At 44.0% G+C, this 26,209-nt stretch overlaps 1 protein-coding gene across 4 annotated transcripts in view; it reads left to right on the forward strand.

Annotated features, from left to right (window-relative positions):
* The window catches only part of LOC143928076 (coagulation factor XIII B chain-like), a 1,173,165-nt gene that overhangs the window by 547,969 nt on the left and 598,987 nt on the right, over positions 1–26,209 (forward strand). For all 4 annotated transcript variants that reach the window (XM_077452688.1, XM_077452689.1, XM_077452690.1 and 1 more), the window contains one exon: positions 24,334–24,510. In XM_077452688.1, coding sequence (XP_077308814.1) covers positions 24,334–24,510 — 177 coding nt within the window. The remainder of the gene's footprint in view (positions 1–24,333; positions 24,511–26,209) is intronic.

Raw genomic sequence — 26,209 nt, forward strand, 5'->3', positions numbered from 1 at the left:
AGTTGGTAAAGTGGTGTGCAACAACGGTGCCAATCTGCTTAGCGCATTGAAACAGGGCAAAATCACGCACGTGCCATGCATGGCACACGTCTTAAACTTGGTCGTGCAGCAATTCCTTGTCAAATACCCTGGGGTCCAGGACATCTTGCTGCAGGCAAGGAAAATCTCGGCCCATTTCAGAAGATCTTACATGGCCATGGCTCGCCTTGCTGACATTCAGCGGCAACACAATCTGCCGGTCAGATGTCTTATTTGCGGTTACCCGACGCGATGGAATTCAACCTTCTATATTCTTGATAGGCTGCTCCAGCAGAATCGTGCAGTTAACGTCTACCTGTATGAACTCTGTGGCAGAACCGGTTCTGGGGAGCTTGGTTTCACCGCGCCAGTGGCTGCTCATGCGTGACGCATGCAGACTTCTGCGCCCATTTGAGGAGATCACCAAACTGGTCAGTCGCAGCCATGGCGCCATCAGTGACATGGTACCTTATGCCTTCTTTATGGAGGGTGCATTGCGTCGTGTCATTGATCAAGCTGTGCAGGAGCAGGAGCGGGAAGATGAGGAAGTCGCAATGCTGGATGAATTCCCAGGGGGGGGCTACTCTGAGACAAGTGAACAACAGGAGTCTGAAGAGGAGTCAGAGGAGGATGGTGACGGGGCGGATGAGGAGGAGCAAGAAGAGCATGCTTTAAACCTTTCTGGGATCCCTGTTGTGCGTGGATGGGGAGAGGAGAATGAAGAGGACGACATTATCATGGATGATGAGCAGAAGCCAGGCCACCACACCGCTTCCAGTTTAGTGCAAATGGGGGCCTTCATGCTCCAGTGTTTTAATAGGGACCCCCGTATAAAAAGCATAAGGGTCAAGGACCAGTACTGGGTGGCAACGTACTTAGACCCCCGGTACAAACACAAAATGGCGGAAGTGTTACCGCCGTCACAGAGGGCTGGCGGAATGGAGCACTTCCAGGCCTTGCTTCGAGAAATGCTGCATTCTGCTTTTGCGTGTGCTGGCAGAGGAGCAATTCCCACTCCCAGAGAAGGAGTTGCGGGTACCAATCCAACAGTGCCTGCAAGAAGAGGCCGGTTTGAAGATATGTTGGTGACTTCGGATATGAGGTCATCCTTTCAGCCGACCCATAGACAGGTGTCATCCGGATCCAGCATCAGGGAACGCCTAGACCGTCGAGTGTCCGACTACATCGGGTTAACGGCCGATGTGGACGCTCTGAGGAGTGATGAACCCATGGACTACTGGGTGGGCAGGCTTGACCTCTGGCCAGAGCTTGCCCAATTTGCGATCGAACTGTTGGCTTGTCAGTGTCCTGTCCGAAAGGACGTTCAGCGCAGCAGGGGGGATCGTGACCGATAAGCGTACTCGCCTAGCTTACAACAGTGTTAACTACCTCACATTTCTAAAAATGAATGAGGCATGGATCTCAGAGGAATTCAACACATGTGACCAGTAGACCATGTATATGTCTATAAACATTTTTTTTAAATCGAGCACAGAGACCTTCTTTCTTCATTTGGCTCACTCCCTTGTCCAAAAAAAGCACACTGTACTATATGCCCGTACCCTCCTCTTAGAAGAGGTTGAGCGATGTCATATTTCTACTGGGGCTGCTTATTATGAGGGGCTCCCACCATTCCTGTGCTGTGCTGACATCCTCCTGGGGCTGTACCTCTGCTGTGCATACTATGAGGGGCTCTCACCATCCCTGTGCTGTGCTGACTTCCTCCTGGGGCTGTGCCTCTGCTGTGCATATTTTGAGGTGCTCCCACCATCCCTGTGCTATGCTCATTATGAGGGGCTCCCACCATCCCTGTGCTGTGCTGACTTACTCCTGGGGCTGCTTATTATGAGGGGCTCCCACCATCCCTGTGCTATGCTGACATCCTCCTGGGGCTGCTTATTATGAGGGGTTCCCACCATCCCTGTGCTATGCTCATTATGAGGGGCTTCCACCATCCCTGTGCTGTGCTGACTTACTCCTGGGGCTGCTTATTATGAGGGGCTCCCACCATCCCTGTGCTATGCGGACATCCTCCTGGGGCTGCTTATTATGAGGGGCTCCCACCATCCCTGTGCTATGCTGACATCCTCCTGGCGCTGCTTATTATGAGGGGCTCCCACCATCCCTGTGCTATGCTGACATCCTCCTGGGGCTGCTTATTATGAGGGGCTCCCACCATCCCTGTGCTATGCTCATTATGAGGGGCTCCCACCATCCCTGTGCTATGCTCATTATGAGGGGCTCCCACCATCCCTGTGCTATGCTGACTTCCTCCTGGGGCTGCTTACAGTGCAGGTGTCAGTGCTGTATATCACGGTGCTGATGTCAGTGCTCTCTGTCACGGTGCTGCTGTCAGTGCTGTATATCACGGTGCTGGTGTGAGTGTTTTATGTCACGCTGCTGATGTCAGTGCTCTCTATCACGGTGCTGCTGTCAGTGCTGTATATCACGGTGCTGGTGTGAGTGCTTTATGTCATGCTGCTGATGTCAGTGCTCTCTGTCACGGTGCTGCTGTCAGTGCTGTATATCACGGTGCTGGTGTGAGTGCTTTATGTCACGCTGCTGATGTCAGTGCTCTCTATCACGGTGCTGCTGTCAGTGCTGTATATCACGGTGCTGGTGTGAGTGCTTTATGTCACGCTGCTGATGTCAGTGCTCTCTATCACGGTGCTGTTGTCAGATGACTCTAGCACGGTGCAGGTGTCATTGCTGTATGCATCTCCTGCACCCTCTTCTTTGCCTACCCTGGTCCCTGACCTTCTCTATCCTCCATTGCCTTTGTGCGCTCCACAGTCCTGAATTGTCACAACAATTTCCCATATAAAAAAAGAATGCTTGTAGTTGTCGATCCCAGATTCACCTCATGCATGTGTTATGTCATTGGCCATGTGGTGGGACTATGTTTGCACAGCTATTAATTATTTTCTGGCTGCAAATTTGACCTGTAGGTTTGCGAAGTTCGCCTCCCATTGAAGTCAATGGGCCCACCGCGAACGTTCCGGTTCGTGAACTATCGGCCGCGTTCGCGAAACGTCCTGTCGGAAGTTCGTCCATCACTAGGGATGAGCCGAACACCCCCCTGTTCGGTTCGCACCAGAACCTGCGAACAGACCTAAACTTCGTGTGAACTTTAGAACCCTATTAAAGTCTATGGGACTCGAACGTTCACAATCTAAAGTGCTCATTTTAAAGGGTAATATGAAAGTTACTGTCCTAAAAAGTGTTTGGGGACCCGGGTCCTGCCCCAGGGGACATGGATCAATGCAAAAAAAAGTTTTAAAAACGGCCGTTTTTTCAGGAGCAGTGATTTTAATAATGATTAAAGTGAAACAATAAAAGTGTAATATTCCTTTAAATTTCGTAGCTGGGGGGTATCTATAGTATGCCTGTGAAGGGGCGCATGTTTCTGGTGCTTAGAACTGTCGCTGCACAAAGTGTCATTTGTGCAGGAAAAAAAGTCTTTTAAAATCACTTGCGGCTAAATTGTCGGGTCTCCGTAATACAGAGAACACTCAATGAGTGTTCTCTGTATTAGCCGACAATTCATTCATTCATTGATTAAAAAAAAAAAAAAAGCGTGGGGGTTCCCCTAAATTCAATCAAAAGGCCCTTCAGGTCTGACATGGATATTAAGGGGAACCCCGTGTCAAATTTAAAAAAAAAATTGACGTGGGGGTCCCCCTAAATATCCATACCAGACCCTTTATCCGAGCACGCAACCTGGCAGGCCGCAGGAAAAGAGGGGGGGACGAGAGAGCGGCCCCCCTCCCTCCTGAACCGTACCAGGCCACATACCCTCAACATTGGGAGGATGCTTTGGGGGTCTGTGACCCCTCAAAGCACCTTGTCCCCATGTTGATAAGGACAAGGGCCTCATCCTCACAACCCTGGCCATTGGTTGTGAGGGTCTGCGGGCGGGGGGCTTATCAGAATCTGGAAGCCCCCTTTAACAAGGGGACCCCCAGATCCCGCCCCCCCCCCCTGTTTGAAATGGTAAGGGTATGTGGCCTGGTACGGTTCAGGAGGGAGGGGGGGCCGCTCTCTCGTCCCCCCCTCTTTTCCTGCGGCCTGCCAGGTTGCGTGCTCGGATAAAGGGTCTGGTATGGATATTTAGGGGGACCCCCACGTCAATTTTTTTTTTTAATTTGATGCGGGGTTCCCCTTAATATCCATATCAGACCTGAAGGGTCTGGTATGGATATTTGGGGGGACCCCCACGTCAATTTTTTTTTTAATTTGACACGGGGTTCCCCTTAATATCCATGTCAGACCTGAAGGGCCTTTTGATTGAATTTAGGGGAACCCCCACGCTTTTTTTTTTTTTTTTTTTTTTTTAATCAATGAATGAATGAATTGTCGGCTAATACAGAGAACACTCATTGAGTGTTCTCTGTATTACGGAGACCCGACAATTTAGCCGCAAGTGATTTTAAAAGACTTTTTTTCCTGCACAAATGACACTTTGTGCAGCGACAGTTCTAAGCACCAGAAACATGCGCCCCTTCACAGGCATACTATAGATACCCCCCAGCTACGAAATTTAAAGGAATATTACACTTTTATTGTTTCACTTTAATCATTATTAAAATCACTGCTCCTGAAAAAACGGCCGTTTTTAAAACTTTTTTTTGCATTGATCCATGTCCCCTGGGGCAGGACCCGGGTCCCCAAACACTTTTTAGGACAGTAACCTGCATATTACCCTTTAAAATGAGCACTTTAGATTTCTCCCATAGACTTGTATAGGGTGTTCCGGCTTTTCGAATTTGCTGCGAACAGCCCAAATTGTTCACTGTTCGCTGAACAGGCGAACAGGCAATGTTCGAGTAGAACATGAGTTCGACTCGAACTCGAAGCTCATCCCTATCCATCACTACTCTTCATCAAGCATTGACTGCATTTCCATTTGTTTTTCCTTTAATCTTATTCTATCGTACAACTTCATACTCATCTTATGTATCCCCTCTAATTCTCTGATCTCTTTTTCCAATTGAGATTTTTTTTGTGTTTTTTCTTTTTTTATTCTTGCTCCATGCTTGATGAAGAACATTTTTGGTTCTGGGTGATGCCACCAGCCCAATTTTTCAGCCCCTGTTTAACAGGAGCGTGTATTTACAATTTTTGATGCAATACTTTGCAGCAGGGCTCATTCCTGCACTACAAATAGAGTATATGGGAGAGGTTGCAGTGTCCTGGCACCAGCACCAGTGCCTAAGGCCCAATTTTTCACCCCCTGTTTTTTTTTTTTTTTATTCTTTATTTAGATTTTTCACTTATGTTGAATACAAAACATAACCAAGTATTAAAAGAAAACCATCGGACCAAAATACATTCATGCCCTTCAATTTTTCACATTATCCTAGTTTTCTTTCTTTACTTCTCAAATTCTTCTAAAATATCTCCCTCCCCCCCCCTCTCCCTGCCCCTACCGACTCATTACCTCGCTAAAGATTTTCCAGTATTTCCACTTCACATGGAATCTCTTTCTATCCCTCTCTTCCTCGATTCCCAGCCCTTCAATACTATATATTTCCTCTACTTTTCCTAACCATTCCTTTACTTTGGGTGCTTCTATTTCTTTCCATTTTCTCGGAATCAGACTCTTTGCCGCAATTATTAATGAGCTTGTAAGGGAATTCCTATACTCCTTAATTGGGGTGTCTACTGCATGGAATAAGCATAACCATGGGTTTTCTGGTAACTGTATTTTAGTTATTACTTCTATATATCTTATTATTTCTCTCCAAAATTCTTTAATCTTGGGACAGTCCCACCATATATGGGCCAAACTTCCCGTTTGTCCACAATTCCTCCAACATTTCCCAGATTGTCCCTCCTGGTACTTTGCCATTATATCTGGGGTCCTATACCATCTTACTAAAATTTTATAATTTGTTTCTATCATCTTACTGTTTTCTGTGGATCTGTGAACCATCTTCAATATTTTGGTTTTCACCCCGTGCTCCTAACTCTTCTTCCCATTTTTTAATGAAAAAATGGTACCTCCGCTTCACATTCCCGTCTCAAGACCTTATAAAACTGGGCAATGCCTGCTCTTGGGGTTTTCCCCTCGCATATCCGCTCCAAAGCAGTCAGATTTTCTCCATCTCTGATGCCCCGTACACACGAGCGGACTTTTCGACATCCAAACTCCGACGGACTGAGTCCGGCGGACTATCCGATCGTGTGTGGGCTGCAACGGACTTTAGCGAAGCTAAAGTCTGACGGACTTTAGAAATGAAGCATGCTTTAAATTTTCCCGACGGAACTCCGCCGGACCCGGTCCCCTTTGAAAAATCCGCTCGTGTGTGTGCTACTCCGACGGACTAAAACCGACGCTAGGGCAGCTATTGGCTACTGTCTAGGAACTTCCTACGTCGAATCCAGTCGTACGTCATCACGTTCGACTCCGTCGGAGTTTGGTGTGATGGTGTGTGGTCAAGTCCGTTCGGTCGAAAAGTCCGCCAGAACTCCGGCGGAACTCCGGCGGAACTCCGGCGGAACGCCTTTGGAGGTCTGTCAGACTTAATCCCTCTCGTGTGTACGGGGCATAAGCGGTTGTGGTAGTCTTGAGACGAAATGTCTAAGCTGCATGTATCGTCACTCATTCAATTCCATCCAATCATTTTCTTTCTGTAATATTGCTAGTGTTTTCAATTTCCCCTCTTTAATTATGTGTCGTAATTGCATATTATCTTATTTTATCCATTTCCCTCCTATTGTACTTTTACCAGGTGAAAAAAAATCATTGTCTTTTAAGTATATTAAAGGGGAATTATATTTCCACTTGTTATGTTTGTGTATTCCCTCCCATACTCTAAACACATTTTTTGTGAACAAAGGTGTTGTCTCCCCTAGTGATCTATATTTTAAAGGAGTCCAAATTTCTCTACCTAAATTTGTGCCTGATAGACTATGTTCTATTTTTCCCCATCTTTTTTTACTTTCTAATTTTGCCCATTCCGCCACCCGTGTTAACACTGCTGCTTCGTAATATTTTTTAAAGTCTGGGACATTCAGACCTCCCTCATCTTTTCCCTTTTGCAAAGTCTTCAGTGGGGTTCTAGGTTTCTTGTTGTTCCAGATAAATTTAGAAATTAAAGAATTTATAATTTTAAAATATAAGGGGGGGATATATATTGGTAATAGCTGAAATTTATATAGAATTTTAGGTTGAATAATCATTTTTAAGGCATTAATTCTTCCCAACCAGGGGCTTTGTTCTCATTCTCCTTATTTCTTCTCTCAATTCTTCTAAAAGGGGGATATAGTTTATTTTATATATTTTTTCTTTTGATGCGGTCAGTTTAATCCCTAAATATTTAATTTCTTTCTGCCATAAAAATGGGAATTCTCTCTTAATGTCTAATTCTTCTCTCAAATTTATATTTACGTTTAAGATTTCTGACTTGCTTGGGTTGATTTTAAAGTTAGATAATTCCCCGTACTCCTGTAAGGCCTTTAACAAGTTTGGCATGGAAATTCGTGGGCTAGATACATAAAACAGAATATCATCTGCGAATGCGGCTGTCTTATGTATTTCCCCCTCTATCTCAACCCCCTTTATATCTGGGTTTCTCCTTACTCCAGGAGTGGCTCCAATGCCAGAACGAACAATAGGGGAGACAGCGGGCACCCCTGTCTAGTCCCATTGTTCATTCTGAAGGCTGTTGATAGTACCCCATTAACTCTTACCACTGCCTTGGGGCTGTTATATAGTACCTTTATCCACTTCAAAATTTTGGGTCCAAACCCCATTCCCCTCAGGGTACCCATCATGAATCCCCAGTCTACTCGATCAAAAGCTTTCTCAGCGTCTATTGATAGGAGTAGACTGGGGATTCTACTCTCCTTCATCCTTTGAAGCAACAATATTGACCTTACTCCATTATCTTTTCCTTCTCGCCCCTCAATAAATCCCACCTGATCTGCATGGACTAAACTAGGCATCAACTTCTTTATTCTAGCGGCCAATATTTTTGCAAACAATTTAACGTCCGTATTGAGTAATGAGATCGGTCTATAATTTGAGCATATTGTATTCTCTTTCCCCTCTTTCAATATCGTGGAGATTGTCGCAGTGGAGGCCTCCTCGCTCAGTCCATATTTTGTACCTAGTCCATTATAATATGCACATAGAATTGGAGCTAATATGTCTCCAAACTTTTTTAGATATTCTATTATATAGCCATCAGGCCCTGGACTCTTTCCTCCTTTGGTCTCTTTTATTGCCTGTATTATTTCTTGGACTGAGATTGGATTCTCCAATTCCTGCGCCAATTCCCCGGTATTTTAGGGATATTTGCTTGAAGTATATAATCTTAAATTTTTCTTCATCTCTTGTTTTTCTGTCTCTTTATTTCTCACGGAATATAACTGCCCATAATATTCTCTAAAAACTTCTGCTATTTCCTTAGTTTTATAGACCGGCTCTCCCTCTTTATTTAATATTTTCTCTATATAATTCTTCGATCTTTTTTTCCTCAATATCTTTGCTAAGATCTTACTATTTATAATGCCGCTATAATATCTCTCTTTAGTAATCCTATTATATATCGTCCTCATTTCCTGTTCCATTAATTCCCCAAGTTCCTCTCTTTTAATAGCCAGTTTATGTAATAGGTCTACTACCTGTCCACTTTCCCTGCCATTTGCCTTTTTATGGTCTTGCTCTAATCCATGGATTTCCTCCCTCAACTCCCTACTCTTTTTAATACCTTCTCTCTTCCTATTTGTACCTAATGAAATATATATCCCTCTTATATAAGCTTTATGTGTCTCCCAAACAATATTTTCCATATTCTCTCCATTTAAATTAGTGGCGAAAAAAAACTCCAATTCCTTTCTAATTATTTCCTCTCCCTTCTCATCCAACAGTTCCCTATTCAATTTCCAAGAGAAGGGAGGTTTCTGAAATCCTGGGATTTTGATCTTCAGGCATATTGGAGAATGATCAGACAATGTTCTAATTCCTATATCTGTGGATATCACCTCGTCCAAAACCCTAATCCACTAACCAGTAGTCGATTCTAGTATACGTCCCGTGTACAGGGGAGTAGAACGAGTAGTCTCGTATCCTTGGATGCATAGTTCTCCACACATCCATAAGCTAATACTGATACAGCCTATGTTTTATTATTCTCCTCTGCTCCTTCCCAATCGCCTGTACACGGGACGAACTATCCATTTACGGATTCATACAAAAGTTCATGTCTCCTGCTATGATTACTCTTCCTCTCTTAAAATCCCATAATTTCTCCAATATTCCTTTCAGAAAAACCGTTGGACTTCTATTTGGGCAGTATATGTTAGCGAGGGTATAGTCTACTCCCCATAGTTTCCCCTTCAGAAAGAGGAAGCTACCCTCCAGGTCCACTAATCTTTCTTCTATTTTATGGTATACCTCCCGTCCTATACCGATAGCTACCCCTTTTGAGTTCCTTGAATAAGAATCTCCATAAAACCACACCGGGAGCCTAGGAGAATATATTCTAATCTTGCTTTCATAAAATAGATGGGTTTCCTGTAAGAACACTATACCCGCTTCATATTGTTCTATTTCTTTCAAAATTTTAAACCGCTTTGCTGATTCATTTAGCCCCCTAACGTTATATGACAAACAATTAGCTATGGACATAGATTTTAGTCAGGCTGATTTTCTCACTTTTCTCACTTAGCGAGTTTCTCTGCTGTCGGGTCTTCTTTCTCCCCCCGCCCCTCCTGCCCCCCCTCCCAACCTCCTCCCAACCCTCCCAGACCCCTCTTTGGTCCTTGTACCTATATCCAGAATATCTCCTCATCCTGGAATATGTACTTCAAGCTCCAAGCCCGGCATTCCGTGTCCACCCCCCCCCCCCGGCCATTAAGGCCAGGTAGACATAAGGGGGGGAGAGGAGGGAGCAGATAGTCTGGGGAGGCTCTCCCCGTTTCCACCCGTACCCACATTAACTTTTCTTTACTTTACATCTCCAATCTCATTTCTTTTGTACTAAATTACACCAGCCCCCCCATCCCCCCTCTACATTAAGCTCTCTGCCATATTCCCTCTTCAATTAGTCTTTATTCTCTTTCCGGTCGCTCGGGTATACTAATGGCTGGGATCTGTAACTTTGTGCAAAAGTCCTGTACTTCTTCCAGAAATTTCAATCCAACCGTCTTTCCGTTCCTATGCACTATCAATGCTGCAGGGAACCCCCAACTATATTTAATATTAGCTTGTCTTAAATGTTCTAGTAATGGTTTTAATTGTCTTCTTCTGGTTAATGTTTCACTTGACAAGTCCGCAAATACTTGCAAAGTTGTTTGCTCGTATTGCAACGGGTGTCTCTCTCTGAGGTTCCTCCATATTTTCTCCTTGTCTGTGTACCGATGGAATTTAACAATGACATCTCGTGGGGCTTCCTCCTTCATTCCTAGAGGCTTTCTGATTCTGTGTACTCTATCGATCTTTAACTCCTCGTCCTCTTCTCGTCCTAATAGGGGGTTATTTTCCTTATTTTTTCTTCCAGTTTCTCTCTGTTTTGCTCTGGAAGGGCTCTTATCCTTAGATTTTGGCATCTATTTTGATTTTCCTGTGCTTCCATTTTATAGAAGGTATTCCTCTGGTTTATTTGCAATGCTTTCACTTGCGGTTTTAATTCTGCGATCTCGTGTTTGTTTCTCAGTTTTCTCCTCAGTCTCTTCTACTCTCTGCAGCAGATGGCCCAAATCCAACCGGACATTTGTAATCTCACTTTTAATTAAACTTTCCATCCTTTCAAACATTGCCATCATCTCGATCTTTGTGGGCATTTGAGCTATACTTCGCTGTTCTTCCCCTTCCCCCTCGTTAGTTTCCATCTCTCTCTCTGTTTCTGTATCTTCTCTTGTTTTATCTCCTTGGGCCCCTTTTAACTAAGCCATTTCCTTTTTTGCGTTTTTGGTTGGCAGGGATGTTTTTTTTTTCACATCTGGGCTTTATTGGTTGTCAGATATTTTTGTATAGAACTAGCAGTTACACTAGTATTTAAACTCTCCCTCTGGGTTTTAGGTTCTGTTGTTTTATGTGATCTTCCCCTCATCATGTATCTTGTTCGTTTATCTTGTTTGACAAATTACTTGTCCTATGTAGGGGGGGTACCTCTCGGTTCCAATCTTTGCTTTTATTGATTTGAAAGGAGGGGTAGGGGGAGAGGAGAGTATCCTGCCGTTTCACCTCTCAGTCTCCCTAGTTTAGATGGGATACTTCTCTTCTCTTTTGCTTTAAGAATTGAAAATTCTGCGACTTGGTGGATTTTTTTTTTCCCCTTTTTGACTTATTTTACTGGGGCACCTGTGAAGATCCTGTAAAGGGCCTATAAAAAACGTACCATTCGTCCCTCTTTTCCGGTCTCTGTATAGCGTAAGAGGGGCGGGAGGACACGCAGAAAAAAAAAAAACGCAGAGGGGGAAGAGAGAGGAAAAAAAAAAAAAAGGAATGTCCTTATACTTTTGCAGCTCTATTTCAGCTTAACACAATTATCTAATCAGCTGCTATCCACCACAGGAAGGAAAGTTACTCTTCAGTAGATATCGCTCCGAGCTTATCGCATAGTTAAATCGCAGAGTTCATGACTTAATTCACAGCTTAGTTCGTAACATAGTTTATAACCTTTTAAATCAGTACTAAGCTGTATCAATACATAGTCCTTAAGTGAACTTAAAACTCAGTACTAGTTTCAGATATCAGTTTAGTAATTCCAGTAATTCCAGCATTTAATCAATTGAGCCGCTCCTAGGGTTATTAGGCAGTCATTGACATTTAAATAGATCCTCTCATTGGTACAGTTCATGCAAACAATTGAATTCCGTAGATCTCATAGATTCATAGGTTTCAAAAAGAATCATTGCTCCATCAAGACCTCTCTTATGTCTCCAGTCATTTAACTTTTAGCCCGCCCCAGCTGCTGCATCTCTCCCTCAGTTAGTCACCAAATCTCTTTAGCTTCCACAGCAAACACAGTTCACAATGCAGCAGCGCTGGATAACCTAGGGGCTCTGGAGGGTAGTATACAGAGCACACAGAGGCAGAGATAAGAGGGGGGGGGGCGTATGGAGGGGACAGAGGGGAGGCCAGCGCAAACAGACACTCGTGGGGTCCCAGGATCAGGTGTTTTCTCTTGCAGCCATTTTTTTGATTGAACCAGGGATATCTCTCACTTACCCCTGTTCAGTTCCTGCATCCTTTACTGCTGTCCACCCCCATCTATCAGTCGCTCCTTCTTGGTCTCTTGATCCAATATCGCGGGTAATAGGCGTCCGCGGGGGTCACCATGTGCGATCCTCTAACACGGTGCTCTATTCCTCCTCACCAGCATCTGCATCGGACTCGCCGCCATGGATCTCCTGCCTCCCCTTCCGTCCTCACAGACACCGCCTCGGGCTCCTCCCCCAGCCTTCCCACGTCACATCATGCTGAGCCACTCTAATCCTTATGTTCCTTTCACCCCTTGTTTAACAGGGGCGTGTAATTACAATTTTTGATGCAATGCTTTGCAGCAGGGCTCATTCCTGCACTCCAACTAGAGTATATGGTAGAGGTTGCAGTGTATGGGCCCAATTTTTCAGCCCCTGTTTAACAGGGGCATGTAATACAATTTTTGATGCAATGCTTTGCAGCAGGGCTCATTCCTGCACCCCAACTAGAGTATCTGTGAGAGGTTGCAGTGTTGTGGCACCAGCAAGCAGTGCCTAAGGCCCAATTTTTCAGCCCCTGTTTAACAGGAGCATGCAATTACAATTCTTGATATAATATTTCACAGCAGGGCCCGTTCCTGCGCCCACTGAGAGTAACTGTGGACTTACAGTGTTGTGGCACCAGCACCACTACCACAACCACCAAAGGCCCTATTTTTCTACTACTCTTCAACAATGGCATGTAATTACAATTCTTGATATAATAGTTCACAGCAGGGCTTTCCAGCGCCTACCAAGAGTCACTTTGAGGGCTTACAGTGTTGTGGCAACACCAACACCTTAGGCGCAAATTTCTGCAGAGCATATAGGGCAGGCCCCTACTTTCAAACATCCAACTTACAAACGTCTCCTACTTGCAAACGGAAGGAGACAACAGGAAGTGAGATGAAAAAAGACAGACGGCAAAACAAATTATACAGGGGATAACCCTTCCCTATGTTTTCCAAAAAGTTAAAAAATTGATTTTTTTGACTGGAGCCACACTTTAAAAATGTACCAGTTCAAAATTGCAAACAGATTCTACTCAACACAACAAACCCACACAGTCCCTGTCTTGTTTGCTACGCCTGTATACTCCTGTTCTTAGTATATAGGGTCTGGGGACACCACGCCTTTCCTTTTTTTAATATGGTTACGGGGTTCTCCTTAATATCCACACAAGATCCAAAGGGACTGGTAATGGGCAGGGGGGCTACCTATGCCATTTTTCTCAACGATTTTCATCCATATTGCCGGATCCAGATATTACATTAAAACCGAAAGCAGTTTTAAATGACTTTTTTTCTGTCAAATGTCACTTTGTGCAGGGACTGTTCTACACACGGGAAACATGTGCCACTTCACAGGCATACTATAGACATCCCCCAGGCACGATATTTAAAGGAATATTTATTTAATATATTTTCTTTTTAATCATCATTAAAATCAGTGTTCCTGAAAAAACGTCAGTTTTTAAAAAACATCCAGGTTCCCAAACCCTTTTTAGGACAATATCTTGCATATTAGCCATTAAAATTAGCACTTTTTATTTCGAACTTTCGAGTCCCCTCAGACTCAATGGGGTTCTAAAGTTCGCACAAATTTTCGGTCCGTTCGAAGGTTCTGGTGCGAACGGAACCGGGGAGTGTTCGGCTCATCCCTAGTCAGAGGCTGCAGACATGGTTTTTTCCTCCTCTATCCCCCTTCATATTACCATACTTCTCTACATCAGTGACCTTCCTCCTGTGCCCTTTTCACTGTGCTGCTGCAGTGCACCAGGCAGTCCAACTCCACCATCAGCCTGCTCTGAGAAGGGATTGTTGGCTGGGGCCTGCCTGCCTGACTGACAGTCTGAGACTGAATCATTCACTCTCACATACTCCCCCGAGCCAGGCCCTGACTCCTGTCTGACTCTCTCTGAGACTGACTCAGAGTCACTCTTTCAATCCCCCCTCCTCCGACTCAAGTGAGCACACAGAGGAGAGGCATTCTGTGTGGGCTGGGGCTCAGCCGCAGCCACCGCTCTACCTAGTCTAGCTAACTAGAACATTGGGGGACGACCAAAGGTGGCTGCGGTGTTGCCCACCTTGAGACCGATGGGAAGGGGCTACCGGGTTCCTTAGGATCTGCTCCGGGGGAGGGGGTCCTGGTAAGTAAATTGAATATCAGAGGGGCTGGGTGGACCAAGATGGCCGCTGGGCTAGGCTGGAGCCCCGGGCTAACCTAATCCCATGTCCCGGCTCCCAGTCCTAATGTGGGTTGGGATGCGGGGGGGGGGTCGATTGGCGTGGGTGCCCAGGGCTGCTGCCAGGCAGAGTGGTTGATGAACCGAACTAGGCCGGAGCCGCAGTGTTGCCTGAGTGCCTGCCCAGAGCGGTAGGCGGGCAGGCCACGGTGAAGGATCGAGGTAAACAAGGGAAGCGAGGTGGATCGGGTGGCTAGGGGGGATTGCTTCCTGCTCCTTGCTGTGTGCCGGTACGGCTGCTGGAAAGGCCCAGGGAGAGCTGCGGGGAGAACTGTGGCTGGAGCTAGGGACAGCGCCTCTGTCAGCACGTCTGCTCTTCCCTGCTGTCTCCTGCTCTGTCCACTGACTCCGAGAGGCTCCATCCGCCCTCATCTCCTGCTTTTTTAAAATCTGTCAGGTGGCGTGGTAGTGTGGCTGGTGCACAGCACTGGTGGGCAGAGGCAGAGCTCGTGGATCAGATCTTCTTGCGATTTCCACAAACTGAGCATGCACAGTACTGACTCCTTGGTCACCACCATTTTTTACTGGCACATATCTGCTGCTACGGACATTTACGGGCAATAGAAAAATGCTCTGCTTTTACGAGTGGCAACACTGGTGCGAGCCATGCTGCGCACTATTAATGACAGGGCAATCTTCTGGGACCTGTGGTATGTCCCAGAAGATTGCAGGGAGGAAGGGCGGAGTGGTGATCTTCCTTCCAGTGCCGTGGTGCCAGGGAAGAAAGTGGGAGCTGGGTGCCTATAAAAACAGGGTACTCGCTCCCCTCACAAAAAATTACATGCCAAATGTGGCATGACACGGGGTCACCAACACTTAAAGCGGAAGTTCCATTTTTGGATGAAACTCCCTAAGAGGGGAGTCATTTGCTCAGTGTCCCTCCTGTTCCTGGCCAGCCAAACTGCATGCTCAGAAAAATTGCGGTATGAATCTGAGAGGTGGACCCCATTCTAGTTTTTATTTTTATTTATTTTGCATTTAGTCTCCCCAAAATCCATACCAGACCCTTATCCAAAACAGCCAGGAAAATGATATTTTCAGAAGGAGACATCCTCATTTTTTTTAATTGACATTTCTATTGATATTGGTGCTAATTAAAAAGATATAGTGATTCAGAAAAAAAAAAAACACTTGGAAAAACAAAATCAATGCAAGTCAACTTTTGGTTCCCCCAGCTGCTTAAACTTACTTTTTCTTTGCTTTTAGGCCTCATGCACACTGGATATTTTTACAGCTGCTCTCAGGTGTTTTTTTTCCTGCCTCTTAACTCCCATGAATATTAGCCTATGTGTCCAACACATACTTTACTACATTTTTCTATATTTTACTAATTTACTAAAACTGGTGCACTCAGTATCTCAGGCAGCTATGTATGGTAGCCAATTGGCTTCTAACTTCAGCTTGTTCAATTAAGCTTTGACCATAAAGCCTGAACGCTGATTGGTTTCCATGCAGAGCTGCAACAGGTTTTTATTATTCAATTTCAGTAAATAACCCAAATGGCAGTTATAGGAGAGTTTAGCGTCAGGAAAATAACACGCTGCCAGTACATCCAGGGGCAGCAGAGTTTGGGCAGAAACCCGCTTGACGCTACTAAAAGCTGCTAAACGTGCCTAATGGCTAGGTGCGCTTAGTGCTTGAGCATTCATTTTAATGGCAAGAATAAATCATGTATCTTGGCCAATTAAATAAAATAACGTCCAAGAGCTTAATGCCTGTAAAAGCCCCTAAAAGCTAGGCATTTTTCTGCAAAAACACTGCTGGCTACTAGGAAAGTTAAATGAACGCCCTGTATGCATGAAGCCTCATGCTAAATTATATTTCCCATGAGACCTAGGTGAGGAAGTCATGTGTAGGCCCTAAATTGATACTTGTATGTTTACACAGGGCTGAGGACTCTTTCCTCCCCCATGTAACAGCACTGGATACTTCAGCAGTGTTAAGTGCAATTCTCAAACCAATTGCTTTTCCTCTTTGTACTGCTGAGTTCAAATCTTATGCTTCTGATAGAAATGAAATACAGGAGACCTTTTCTGTAGCTCAAATCCAAGCTGAATGGCCCAAAAAACGTTTATTGTTTGCACAGTTCTTATACACTCAAAAATGATGAGTCATACACAAAAATATCATAAAAGGAGAAAACAGCCTTTCCCCATCTTGTGGTTAGCAGGCGGGCGTAGTCTAAGTGACTTTACACTTTTCATAATACCTATCTCTTAACACAGTTGTTTTGTACAGATAATGTCAAGTCATAACTTAAGCTAGAACTCTGATCCTATAATTTTCCCCCTTTGACATCATCCTTCTCCAAACTCTGGGTCCTTACTCATAAGTTATAGCCAATACTTTCCTGAGTACTATCCCTGACCGCGGGTTGTCAGAGGAGAACAATTTCCTCATCCCCCAGTTCCATATCAGCATCTCAAAAGCAAAGAGAATCTAAGAGAAGGGTGACGTCAACTCATAATCTCAAACTTCAGAGTTCTATAGTGCACCACTATTCATTCTTTTAACTTTCTTTTGAATTCTCTTGTATATACAACAATTAATAATTGTCATTATAGCAAAAGCAAACATAAGTATTAGTATAGGACTCAACATCCAATTAAGTATAGTAGTGGCGGTAGGGGACCATCCACTGAAAACATTGTAACAGTGGTGTGTAGTTTCATCTCTTATCTGTGAAGATAAATGTATTAATTTCCCTTTATCTATAACTGCAGATATTAGATTATTTTGAAGGGTATGTTCCTGTGTCTCTATGTGTTTTCTAAGTATTTCGGACTCTTAAGATTTGTTGTAAGGGCTCTAATGATATTATGAAAGGTGTAGTATCAGTAAGATTATCTACAGTCCATTCTTGATTGAATATTCTATGTGCATCTGGTTCAAAAAGGAAAGTTTCATTCTGCCATTTAAGCATTTTAACATTCTTTACACATCCTGAATAAGGAGCTGTTTTATTTAAACTCTCCATAGTTTCCAGATCATTTGTAACTAAACAAATATGTTGTGGTCCTATCTCCATAAATCGGTTTCCTACACTTACTGGTAGTCTCTGAAACTTACATATATTAGATTGATGTTTCAAAGGCAAGGTTCATAGACCGGAGAACTTCTTCCACAAACTATTCCCTTATTAGTTTTAGCACATAGACTTAGATCAGGAGTCATTTTTTGTGTATCTACATAATGTCCATAGATCTCAGGGTACCAAAATTCAGGTAGATCCTTTCCTATCAAGAGTGGCATTACTATTAACTTACACATTACCTCAATCCTTTCTACTTTATATACATCAAATCTTCCAGCACACCATCTTTCCTCACATTCAACTTCTTTTCCTGGTACTTCAAACCATGTACTTTCTAAATTTAAACCCTTGAAATAGTTCATCCAAGTGTGATAATTCCCCAATTGTAGCTCATCTCGAGCTCTATTCATTTGAATGTGATAAGATAGTGTAGAAAAAGCACATTGAGTAATGTTTATGAACTTTTGATTTGCTTTCCACAACTCCAAACTGGCTAGTGCTGTGTGATTAACCATAATATTGAGATATTTAGTTAACTGTACCTGGCTAATTTGTGTTTCAAATAATGTAGGTAACCATTTGCTTGTGATTATTAAACTATCAGCTATGTGACTTCCTGCACGTTTCCACTTACTTTGTATCATTTCCATCTGTATCCCATTCATTACTCCCATTCCGGTTCCTGCAGCTCCCAGAACTGTATCATACCATTCTCGTCGATACCTACACTCTGGTGGCTGAGGGAAAGTTACATTAAATTTGATTTTTGTTTTCTGTTGTGATACCGAAACATTTATGCAAGATTTAGGAATAGGAGTTAATACAGAGGATTCAAAGATGGTGGGTAGAGCGTCCTCTATCTTTATATCGAAACCATAATGTTGCCATTGTATATATCCTCCGGTTGTTCTACCTGATTTCCTTATTGGTACAAAATACCATGCTGCACAAATATAAGTTGCAGATTGATTTATACTAATAGGACCTGTTAGATTGAATTGTTCACTTCCACTTACTGGTCTGGGACCCTTTCCCCTCTGTTGGTCCTCGAAGTTACGGGAATTTGGGGTAAAAAGTAGCATTTGTGTTTTGTCAAATACTTCCCTCCATGTTTCAGATGGACCTAACTTATGACATTTATGTGGTGTGTTATTAAAGGGTGATGGTAAATTATCCTTCCACTGGAAAGTTATGTTTACTTGTGCTGGTGACCTGGCTTTTATGAAGGCCACTGGTGAACGTGGATAATAGTCATTTTCTTTTACATAGAAAGGACCCTCCTGTCCTGACACAGTGAAATTTTTTACAGTGTATACCTCATATTGGGGATACTGCGTTATCCTGATTTATCCATCTAAGATCAGTACTGTTTTCATGAACTGTTACATGGATACCGGGAGTCCATGTGTAAACAAACATTTGAAAACATTCAAGCACTATTATCATAGTTAGAAAGATCGTCATTCTGTTTCTCTCGGTTCAGGACTCTTTTTGCAGTGTTATGCGTTGATCCAGGCTGCTTTTCCCTCCAACTTGACTGATGTGGGAGTGGTCAGCAGTACTTGATATGGTCCTTCAAACCGTGGCTCTAAAGCTTTTCTGGTATGTTTCTTTACATAGACCCAATCTCCGAGGCTCAGTGAATGAGTACCTGCTATAGAGTTGGGATCTGGAAGGGAAGAATACACATTCTTGTGGATCTTGGTTAGATGCTGTTGTGACTGTGTCAAAATTCCTGTTGCATGTCCGGTGATCTCAGCAATGTATAGATTAGTCTTTGTATAATCGGGGATACCTAGAGCCGGTGCAGAAATCAACAACTGTTTCAAAGTGACAAACGACTCATAAGCTACTTCTGTAAGCATATATGGTACGATTTTCAAACAATCGTATAATGGCTGCATCAAAGAGCTAGCGTGGGGTATCCATTGTCTACAATATGACACGATACCCAGAAACATACGCAATTGTTTGAAATTTTGTGGGGGTAAAATTCCCTTTATCGCCTGTACTCTCTCGTCTGTGAGATGTCTTGTTCCTTGTGATATGCAATGTTCTAAGAAGACAACTTTTTCCTAACACACTTGTAACTTTTTCCTGTTAACCTTGCAACTCTTTTTTTCCAAGAATTGCAAAAGTGCCAAAGTGGCATGGAGACATGTTTCCCTATCTGGACAGCATAGCAATAGGTCATCCACATATTGTAGCAATACACAAGAGTCTATTACCGAAAAATGCGTACTGGTGGATGGCACCTGTGACAACAGTGTGTGGGGGTTTGGTACTAAAGGTGTCATGGGTGCCAAGATTTTATTCACTGCCCGCAAGTCCTGCACCATTCTATATTTAACTTGACTGTCAGTGCCGGGCTTCTTTTTCACTGGATACAAGGGAGTATTAGCGGGTGATTTTATTTCCTTCAATGCCCCCACTTTAAGCAGAGATTGTATTTGTGTAGCTATAGCTGCTCCTTGCGGCGCACTAAGCCGATATTGTTTCAGCTGGGGTAGGACGGCACCTGGAATCAACTGTAATTTAACTGGGGAAACAGGTAGTAAACCAGCATCTGCTTGATGACTTTCCCACAAATCTTCTGGGAGTGTCTGCAGAGCCTGATATATATATCTGGAGGAGGGTGACACAGAATTTCGGGTTCCTCCTCAAAATATTGGATCACATTACACGTGTCGAGGTGTTGTTCCTCATCTATCGTTAATGTTACTGTACCATCTGTATGATATGCAATATTGGCTCCCAATTTTTGTAAAATATCTGTTCCCAGCAGATTTGTTGGTGCTCCCCGTGATATTAAAAACCTAGAAAGAAAAATCCTATTTCCAACTGTAACCTTCAGGGGCTTTGTCAGGGGAGCGTCAGATAAAATTCCATCATACCCCGTAATTAATACTGTTTCAGTGGACTCCTGGCCGGGCCGTATCACCGAGTCTGAAAGCAGGCTGCGCGAAGCTCCACTGTCCACTAAGCATGAGATGTTTTTATTGTCTATTTGTATTGGGATGTGTAACATTTTTGTATGTGATTTTCCTAAGACAGGAGCGAGTCATGCCCTCTGATCCTCCAATTGATTAGGAGGTCCGGAGGCCTGCCTAGATCCATATCTAGTATCAAACCTGGCTGGAGATGAAAAGCCGTCTCCCTCATCTCTCATTTTTTTCCTACAATGGCGTTTCACGTGGCCAATTTTGTTGCAATAGTGACAAGTCAAAGGTTTTCGATACTGTCCTTTTTCCCTATCGTGTGGGGTGGTTATGGCATTAACTGTAGGGTGTCTTCGGGTTTTCGTCTCTACCAGGTCAGCCTCTATTCCCTGTGCTTTTTGCAACAATGTTCCTCTATCTCTAGTTGCTCTCCACTCCGGTGTACAGGCTTTCAGTCTTTCACTTATCTGTGTAATTAATCCTTCCATGAATTGTCTATTGAAGGCTCGGATCGTAGTTGGCTGAGCCAAATCCAATCCTTCATCTGCCATCATACTTTCCATAGACAAGTAAAAGTCTGATACTGTCTGTCCTGGAGTTTGTTTCATGGGTGATATGGACCCTCTCTCTATTTGTTTTGCCGTACAGAAAGCTTCCAACCTAACAACAAATGGGGCCCTTGAATCTATGTGTCTGACGTGTCCTGCCTGTTGGTTGCCGTCTGCGTCAAACCGGTCTATAGGTCAGTGCGTACCTATTTCTGTCACAAATTGCTGAAACAGTGTAGGAGTCATTTTATGTCTACACAAATCTTCCCCATCTTGCCATGTTGCATCATGTGTATCCATCAACTGTCTTACAAATCTACAAAACGCGGCTGGTTTCGCTACTGGGTCTGGGGCATTCTGTATTAGTGCCATAAGGGCGTCTGGTGTCCGTGGTGCCCAGGTCCTTATCTGCATCCTACGAGTAACAGTAGGTGGGGCATTTGGATGGGCTACTTGTCCAAATTACGGATTATTTACCTGTACAATGTGTGTATCAGTGCGTACGGGGGCTACAGTTTCTGGATGAGGTTTTTGTGCCCCACAATGCACACATTCTATTGCCCATTCTGGGTTTTGTGCTCCACAAACCTGACAAACCCATCCCCTGCCTTGGAGTGAAGGATATATCTTATGTGGTTTATGTTCTATGCCAGTGTATGGGGGTGGGATGGCTGAGCTGGGGTCAACCAGAGCCTCAGCACTTTTTGTTCTTCTATCCTTCATGTCCCAACCATCACAATCTGGGTTATATTTCCACCCCTCCTCTTTCGCTCTATTGGAGACCTTAATTAAGCACTGAACCTGACACATCCATTGCTTCTCTAACACCTCTCCTTATCTGTCCCTTTTTATTTCCTTCCACACGTCTGGGTCTAAACCCGCTGCTCCTTTTACTTTGAATTTATGAAGTATGGTTTTTAAATTTTGTGCTTCATCTGCCCCATATATGTTCTTAATTATCTGCGGCACCATATAGTGGGCCACAGTTCCTTGACGGGGTTTTGTATACCTCTCACCCATTCTAACAGTTCGTGCCTAGGTAGCGTGTGGGACACTGTTATATGTCCCAAAAGAAAAAAGAAAAAAAGTGTATATGCGGGACCCTACAACAGTTCCTCGTTGCCTTCCTCCTAGGGTGCTAGAATACTAAAAACCTCTCCGGGATGAGATTTCTGAAATCGAATTACTTTATATACTAGCCAACTTACAAATATTATAACCAGAATGGCGGCTACAACATATACAAGCATTCCTTTAAGTGGCCAGGTATCCGACTAGATCTCCGGGCTTATGGAGACCTTATTCCCCCCCCCCCGTATCTGGGATCCCTCTCGTGCACTCTTATCCCTGCTTTATGGAGCAGACAGGGCTTATACTCTCAACCAGTCGTATGGTTTATGACTTAGATGTGAAGGTTAAGCATAGGCGCGTGACCCCCCCGAAAGGGCGCTTTCACTTGCCTAGTTCGGCAATCCTCCTTCTAATTCATACCATCCTTAACATGGCTCATTCTTTTATTCCAACAGACAGACAAAAAGGACATACAACAATTTATCAGCAAAACAAAGGTATAATAGTTCAAGACTCACCCCTACAGAGGTTGCAGTTAATATGCTGCGTGGAGACCCGTTTCTGACAGAACTGGCTAAAGGCACAAATCAGGGAAGCTCAGAGTATAAAGAGAAATAAAGGCTTTCTCTTACCTGGCCAGGCTTCATGGTCTGTGGTTCCCCAAGTGCCCCAGTGTTATGGTTCCGTCAGCTCTGTTCGTCCACCTCTAGTAGGATCATTGGTGAGTCCTTGTTCGGGTGCCAAAATTGTTAAGTGCAATTCTCAAACCAATTGCTTTTCCTCTTTGTAATGCTGAGTTCAAATCGTATGCTTCTGATAGAAATTAAATACAGGAGACCTTTTCTGTAGCTCAAATCCAAGCTGAATGGCCCAAAAAACGTTTATTGTTTGCACAGTTCTTATACACTCAAAAATGACGAGTCATACACAAAAATACCATAAAAGGAGAAAACAGCCTTTCCCCATCTTGTGGTTAGCAGGCAGGCGTAGTCTAAGTGACTTTACACTTTTCACAATACCTATCTCTTAACACAGTTGTTTTGTACAGATAATGTCAAGTCATAACTTAAGCTAGAACTCTGATCATATCAGCAGTCAATTACCAAGCACCAGTGCTGTAACACCTGCTGTTGCATGCTCCCAAATATTTAGAAGTACAGGGTACACTTTCCTGGGCACTTCTTGGGCCCTGTGTTATATCATACATGGTAAAAGCAAAGATTTACTCTACATTTTACACCTTATATAAGCTTTTAATGAATTTTAGTTGCATGTGAGAGCAGTTGTAAATGGCTTAAGGCTACTTTGACACTGGGGAGCTTTTCAGGGTTTCTTTGCACTAAAAATAGCACCTGTAAAGTGCCTCTCAAGCCACCCCAGTGCTTTCACACTGGGGCAGTGCGCTTGCAAGACAGAAAAAAAAGTCCTGCAAGCAGAATCTTTGGAGCTTTGTGGGAGCGGTGAATACACCGCTCCTAAAATGCCCTGCCATTGAAATCAATGTCCAGTGCTGACGAAGTACCTGCAAAGCTTTCCGGCAGCTAAAACGATGGTAAAGCAACGCTTTACTGCCTCAGTGAGAAAGTGCCCTAACTGTTAGGCTACTTTCACACTGATAGCGCCCGCTGTGATCGCTAAAGCACCACTTTTCGGCCGCTAGCAAGGTGGTTCCCCCCCCCCCCAAAAAAAAAGGGTTAAAAAGTCCAGTTTTGCTGCGCTTTCAAGGCGCTTTGGAAGCGCTGCCCATTCATTGCAATGGGCAGGGTGTTTTGGGAGCACTAAATACAGCCCTTCCAACCCACCCCAAAAATTTTGCTTGCAGGAATTTTTGGAACGTCCCGCAAGCACACTGCCCCAGTGTGAAAATACACACTGCAATGAATCAGAGGTGCCTGAAAACGGCCCCAGTGTGAAAATACACACTGCAATGAATCAGAGGTGCCTGAAAACGGCCCCAGTGTGAAAATACACACTGCAATGAATCAGAGGCGCCTGAAAACGGCCCCAGTGTGAAAGGGATCTTCTAAACACATATTTGTGAAGTTCTAATTGCTGTTACGTTTGTACTTACAGTGATTAATAACAATGCTTCTTATCTCTACCTTCTACTTACATATGAACGCTACAGACACCTAGACAAAGAATATAATTTTGCTTTATTGTTGAATCTATGTGAACAGTATAATGCCTTGTCCTTGCATTATTGTGATGACCTATGAAAGTATCATGCAAATATTTATATACAGGTGTAATCACATATATTGTGTTTATTTTTTTTATTTTCAGAATATTGCCAGAAACCAGATCTGGCTAATATGGAATATAAAACAAATGAGAATGTGTTTGACGTTGGAGCGTACTTCATATATAAATGTAAGGAAGGATTTATCAGTAGTAATAACAAATTTGAAGGCGTAAGTGAATGCGGTAATGATGGATGGCAGCCTAAACCAGAATGTAAAGGTATCTTTCCTATGGATTATAGTGACTGGCTACTCCAGGAACTTTGTAGAGGACTTTGTAGATGTAATGTGTGATTTCATTTCTTTTTTCCCAACAAATATTCATGAATGTAGTAATGTGTACGCAGGGTTGCTGCAAGGATTTTGTCTACACGGGCAAAGATGCATTTTGGTGCCCCTCCCCCACCATCATCCTCTTTCCATTCCAGAATATAGCCTTCCAGCCCCATATGGCAACCCATCTATGGCTAACCACACACACTATATAATCTGATTATACAATGTGTTTAGATTTATTAACAAGTATGTAGTATAATGACCTGCCTGATTTGATACTCGTTAAAAAAATAATAATAATAATTTCAGGTTTGTCTTCATATGACTAATTTTAGTGAAGCTAAAAGATTGTACAATCAGATTGCATAGTTGCCAACATTGTAAAAAAAAATCGGGACACTTTTTTGGCAGTAGGCAGAGTAGTGGTATAATTAGGGGGCGGGGCATGCGGTTATGGGTGTGGCATAGGAACAGGTAAAATGCGGCAAAATATGGGCATGGTTTACATAAAATAGTGGGTGTGGCTTGCATGGGGTGTGGCTCAAAGGGTTGTGGTTAGAGTCTGAGATGAATGCGGGATGAAGAGGGAAAGGAGGGGGGGAGAGGGAAAGGAGGGACGGCAGCCCCCCGATCCTACACCACAATAGCAATATGTGTTTTCCAGAGTTTGACAATCAGCAGATAAAGATACTCCAAATACCTGGTGTTAGCGTTTCAATCATCCCGGCGCCATGATTGCTATGATGTCATGATTGAAGTGCATTATTTCTATTATTACATTGTAATATGAAATTAAATCATTCAACTCACCATAATGCAGAATCAGTGGGAGCCATGAGCGCGTCACTAGCCATGTTGCCTGCCATCAGATGTCATCAGGTGTCCCAAGCGGAGTCTGTCCTTACATCAGGTGCCCCATCAGAGGTACCTTCCTCACATCTGTGTCCATCAGCGGAGCCCCTCCTTACATCTGGTGCCCCCCCACATACTCCACAGACGCCCCCCCACATGCTCCACAGACCGGCCCTCGACATACCACTGGCCCCGACATCCACAGACTGGCCCCCACATCTCCAGACTGGCCCCCACACATCTACAGACTGGCCCCCACATCCACAGACTGGCCCCCGCGCATCCACAGACTGGCCCCCGACATTATCTTACCACTGGCCCCCGACATCCGACTGACCCCCACATCCACAGTGACAGACCGGCCCCTGCTCCGACATCCACAGTGACAGACTGGCCCCCACCCCGACATCCACAGTGACAGACTGGCCCCCACCCCGACATGCCGCCGTTGCTGCACGGAGGCTTTGAACTGTGACGCCGCCCACTGCACTTTACACACACACACTGGCAGTGGGGGTGGGTGGCGCCACAGGTTCTCTTCTTAAAAATGGCGTCTGGCGGAGATATTGTCTCCGTCCGACCTCTAGCGGCCAGCGGTAAAAAAAACGGAAAATTAAATTTCCTGGGACAAACCGAATTTCCCGGGACATTTCCTGGGACAAAATTAATTCGGAACAAATGTCCTAATCCCGGGAATGTCCAGAGAAATTCGGGACAGTTGGCAACTATGGGATTGTATATGTATAGCTTAGCCAGCTTAACAGATTCCTCCATCCACACTAACAACACAG

This window comes from Lithobates pipiens, unplaced genomic scaffold (assembly GCF_037356315.1).
Source record: "Lithobates pipiens isolate NorthernLeopardFrog02 unplaced genomic scaffold, aLitPip1_a1.2 Scaffold_23, whole genome shotgun sequence".
Taxonomy (NCBI): domain Eukaryota; kingdom Metazoa; phylum Chordata; class Amphibia; order Anura; family Ranidae; genus Lithobates; species Lithobates pipiens.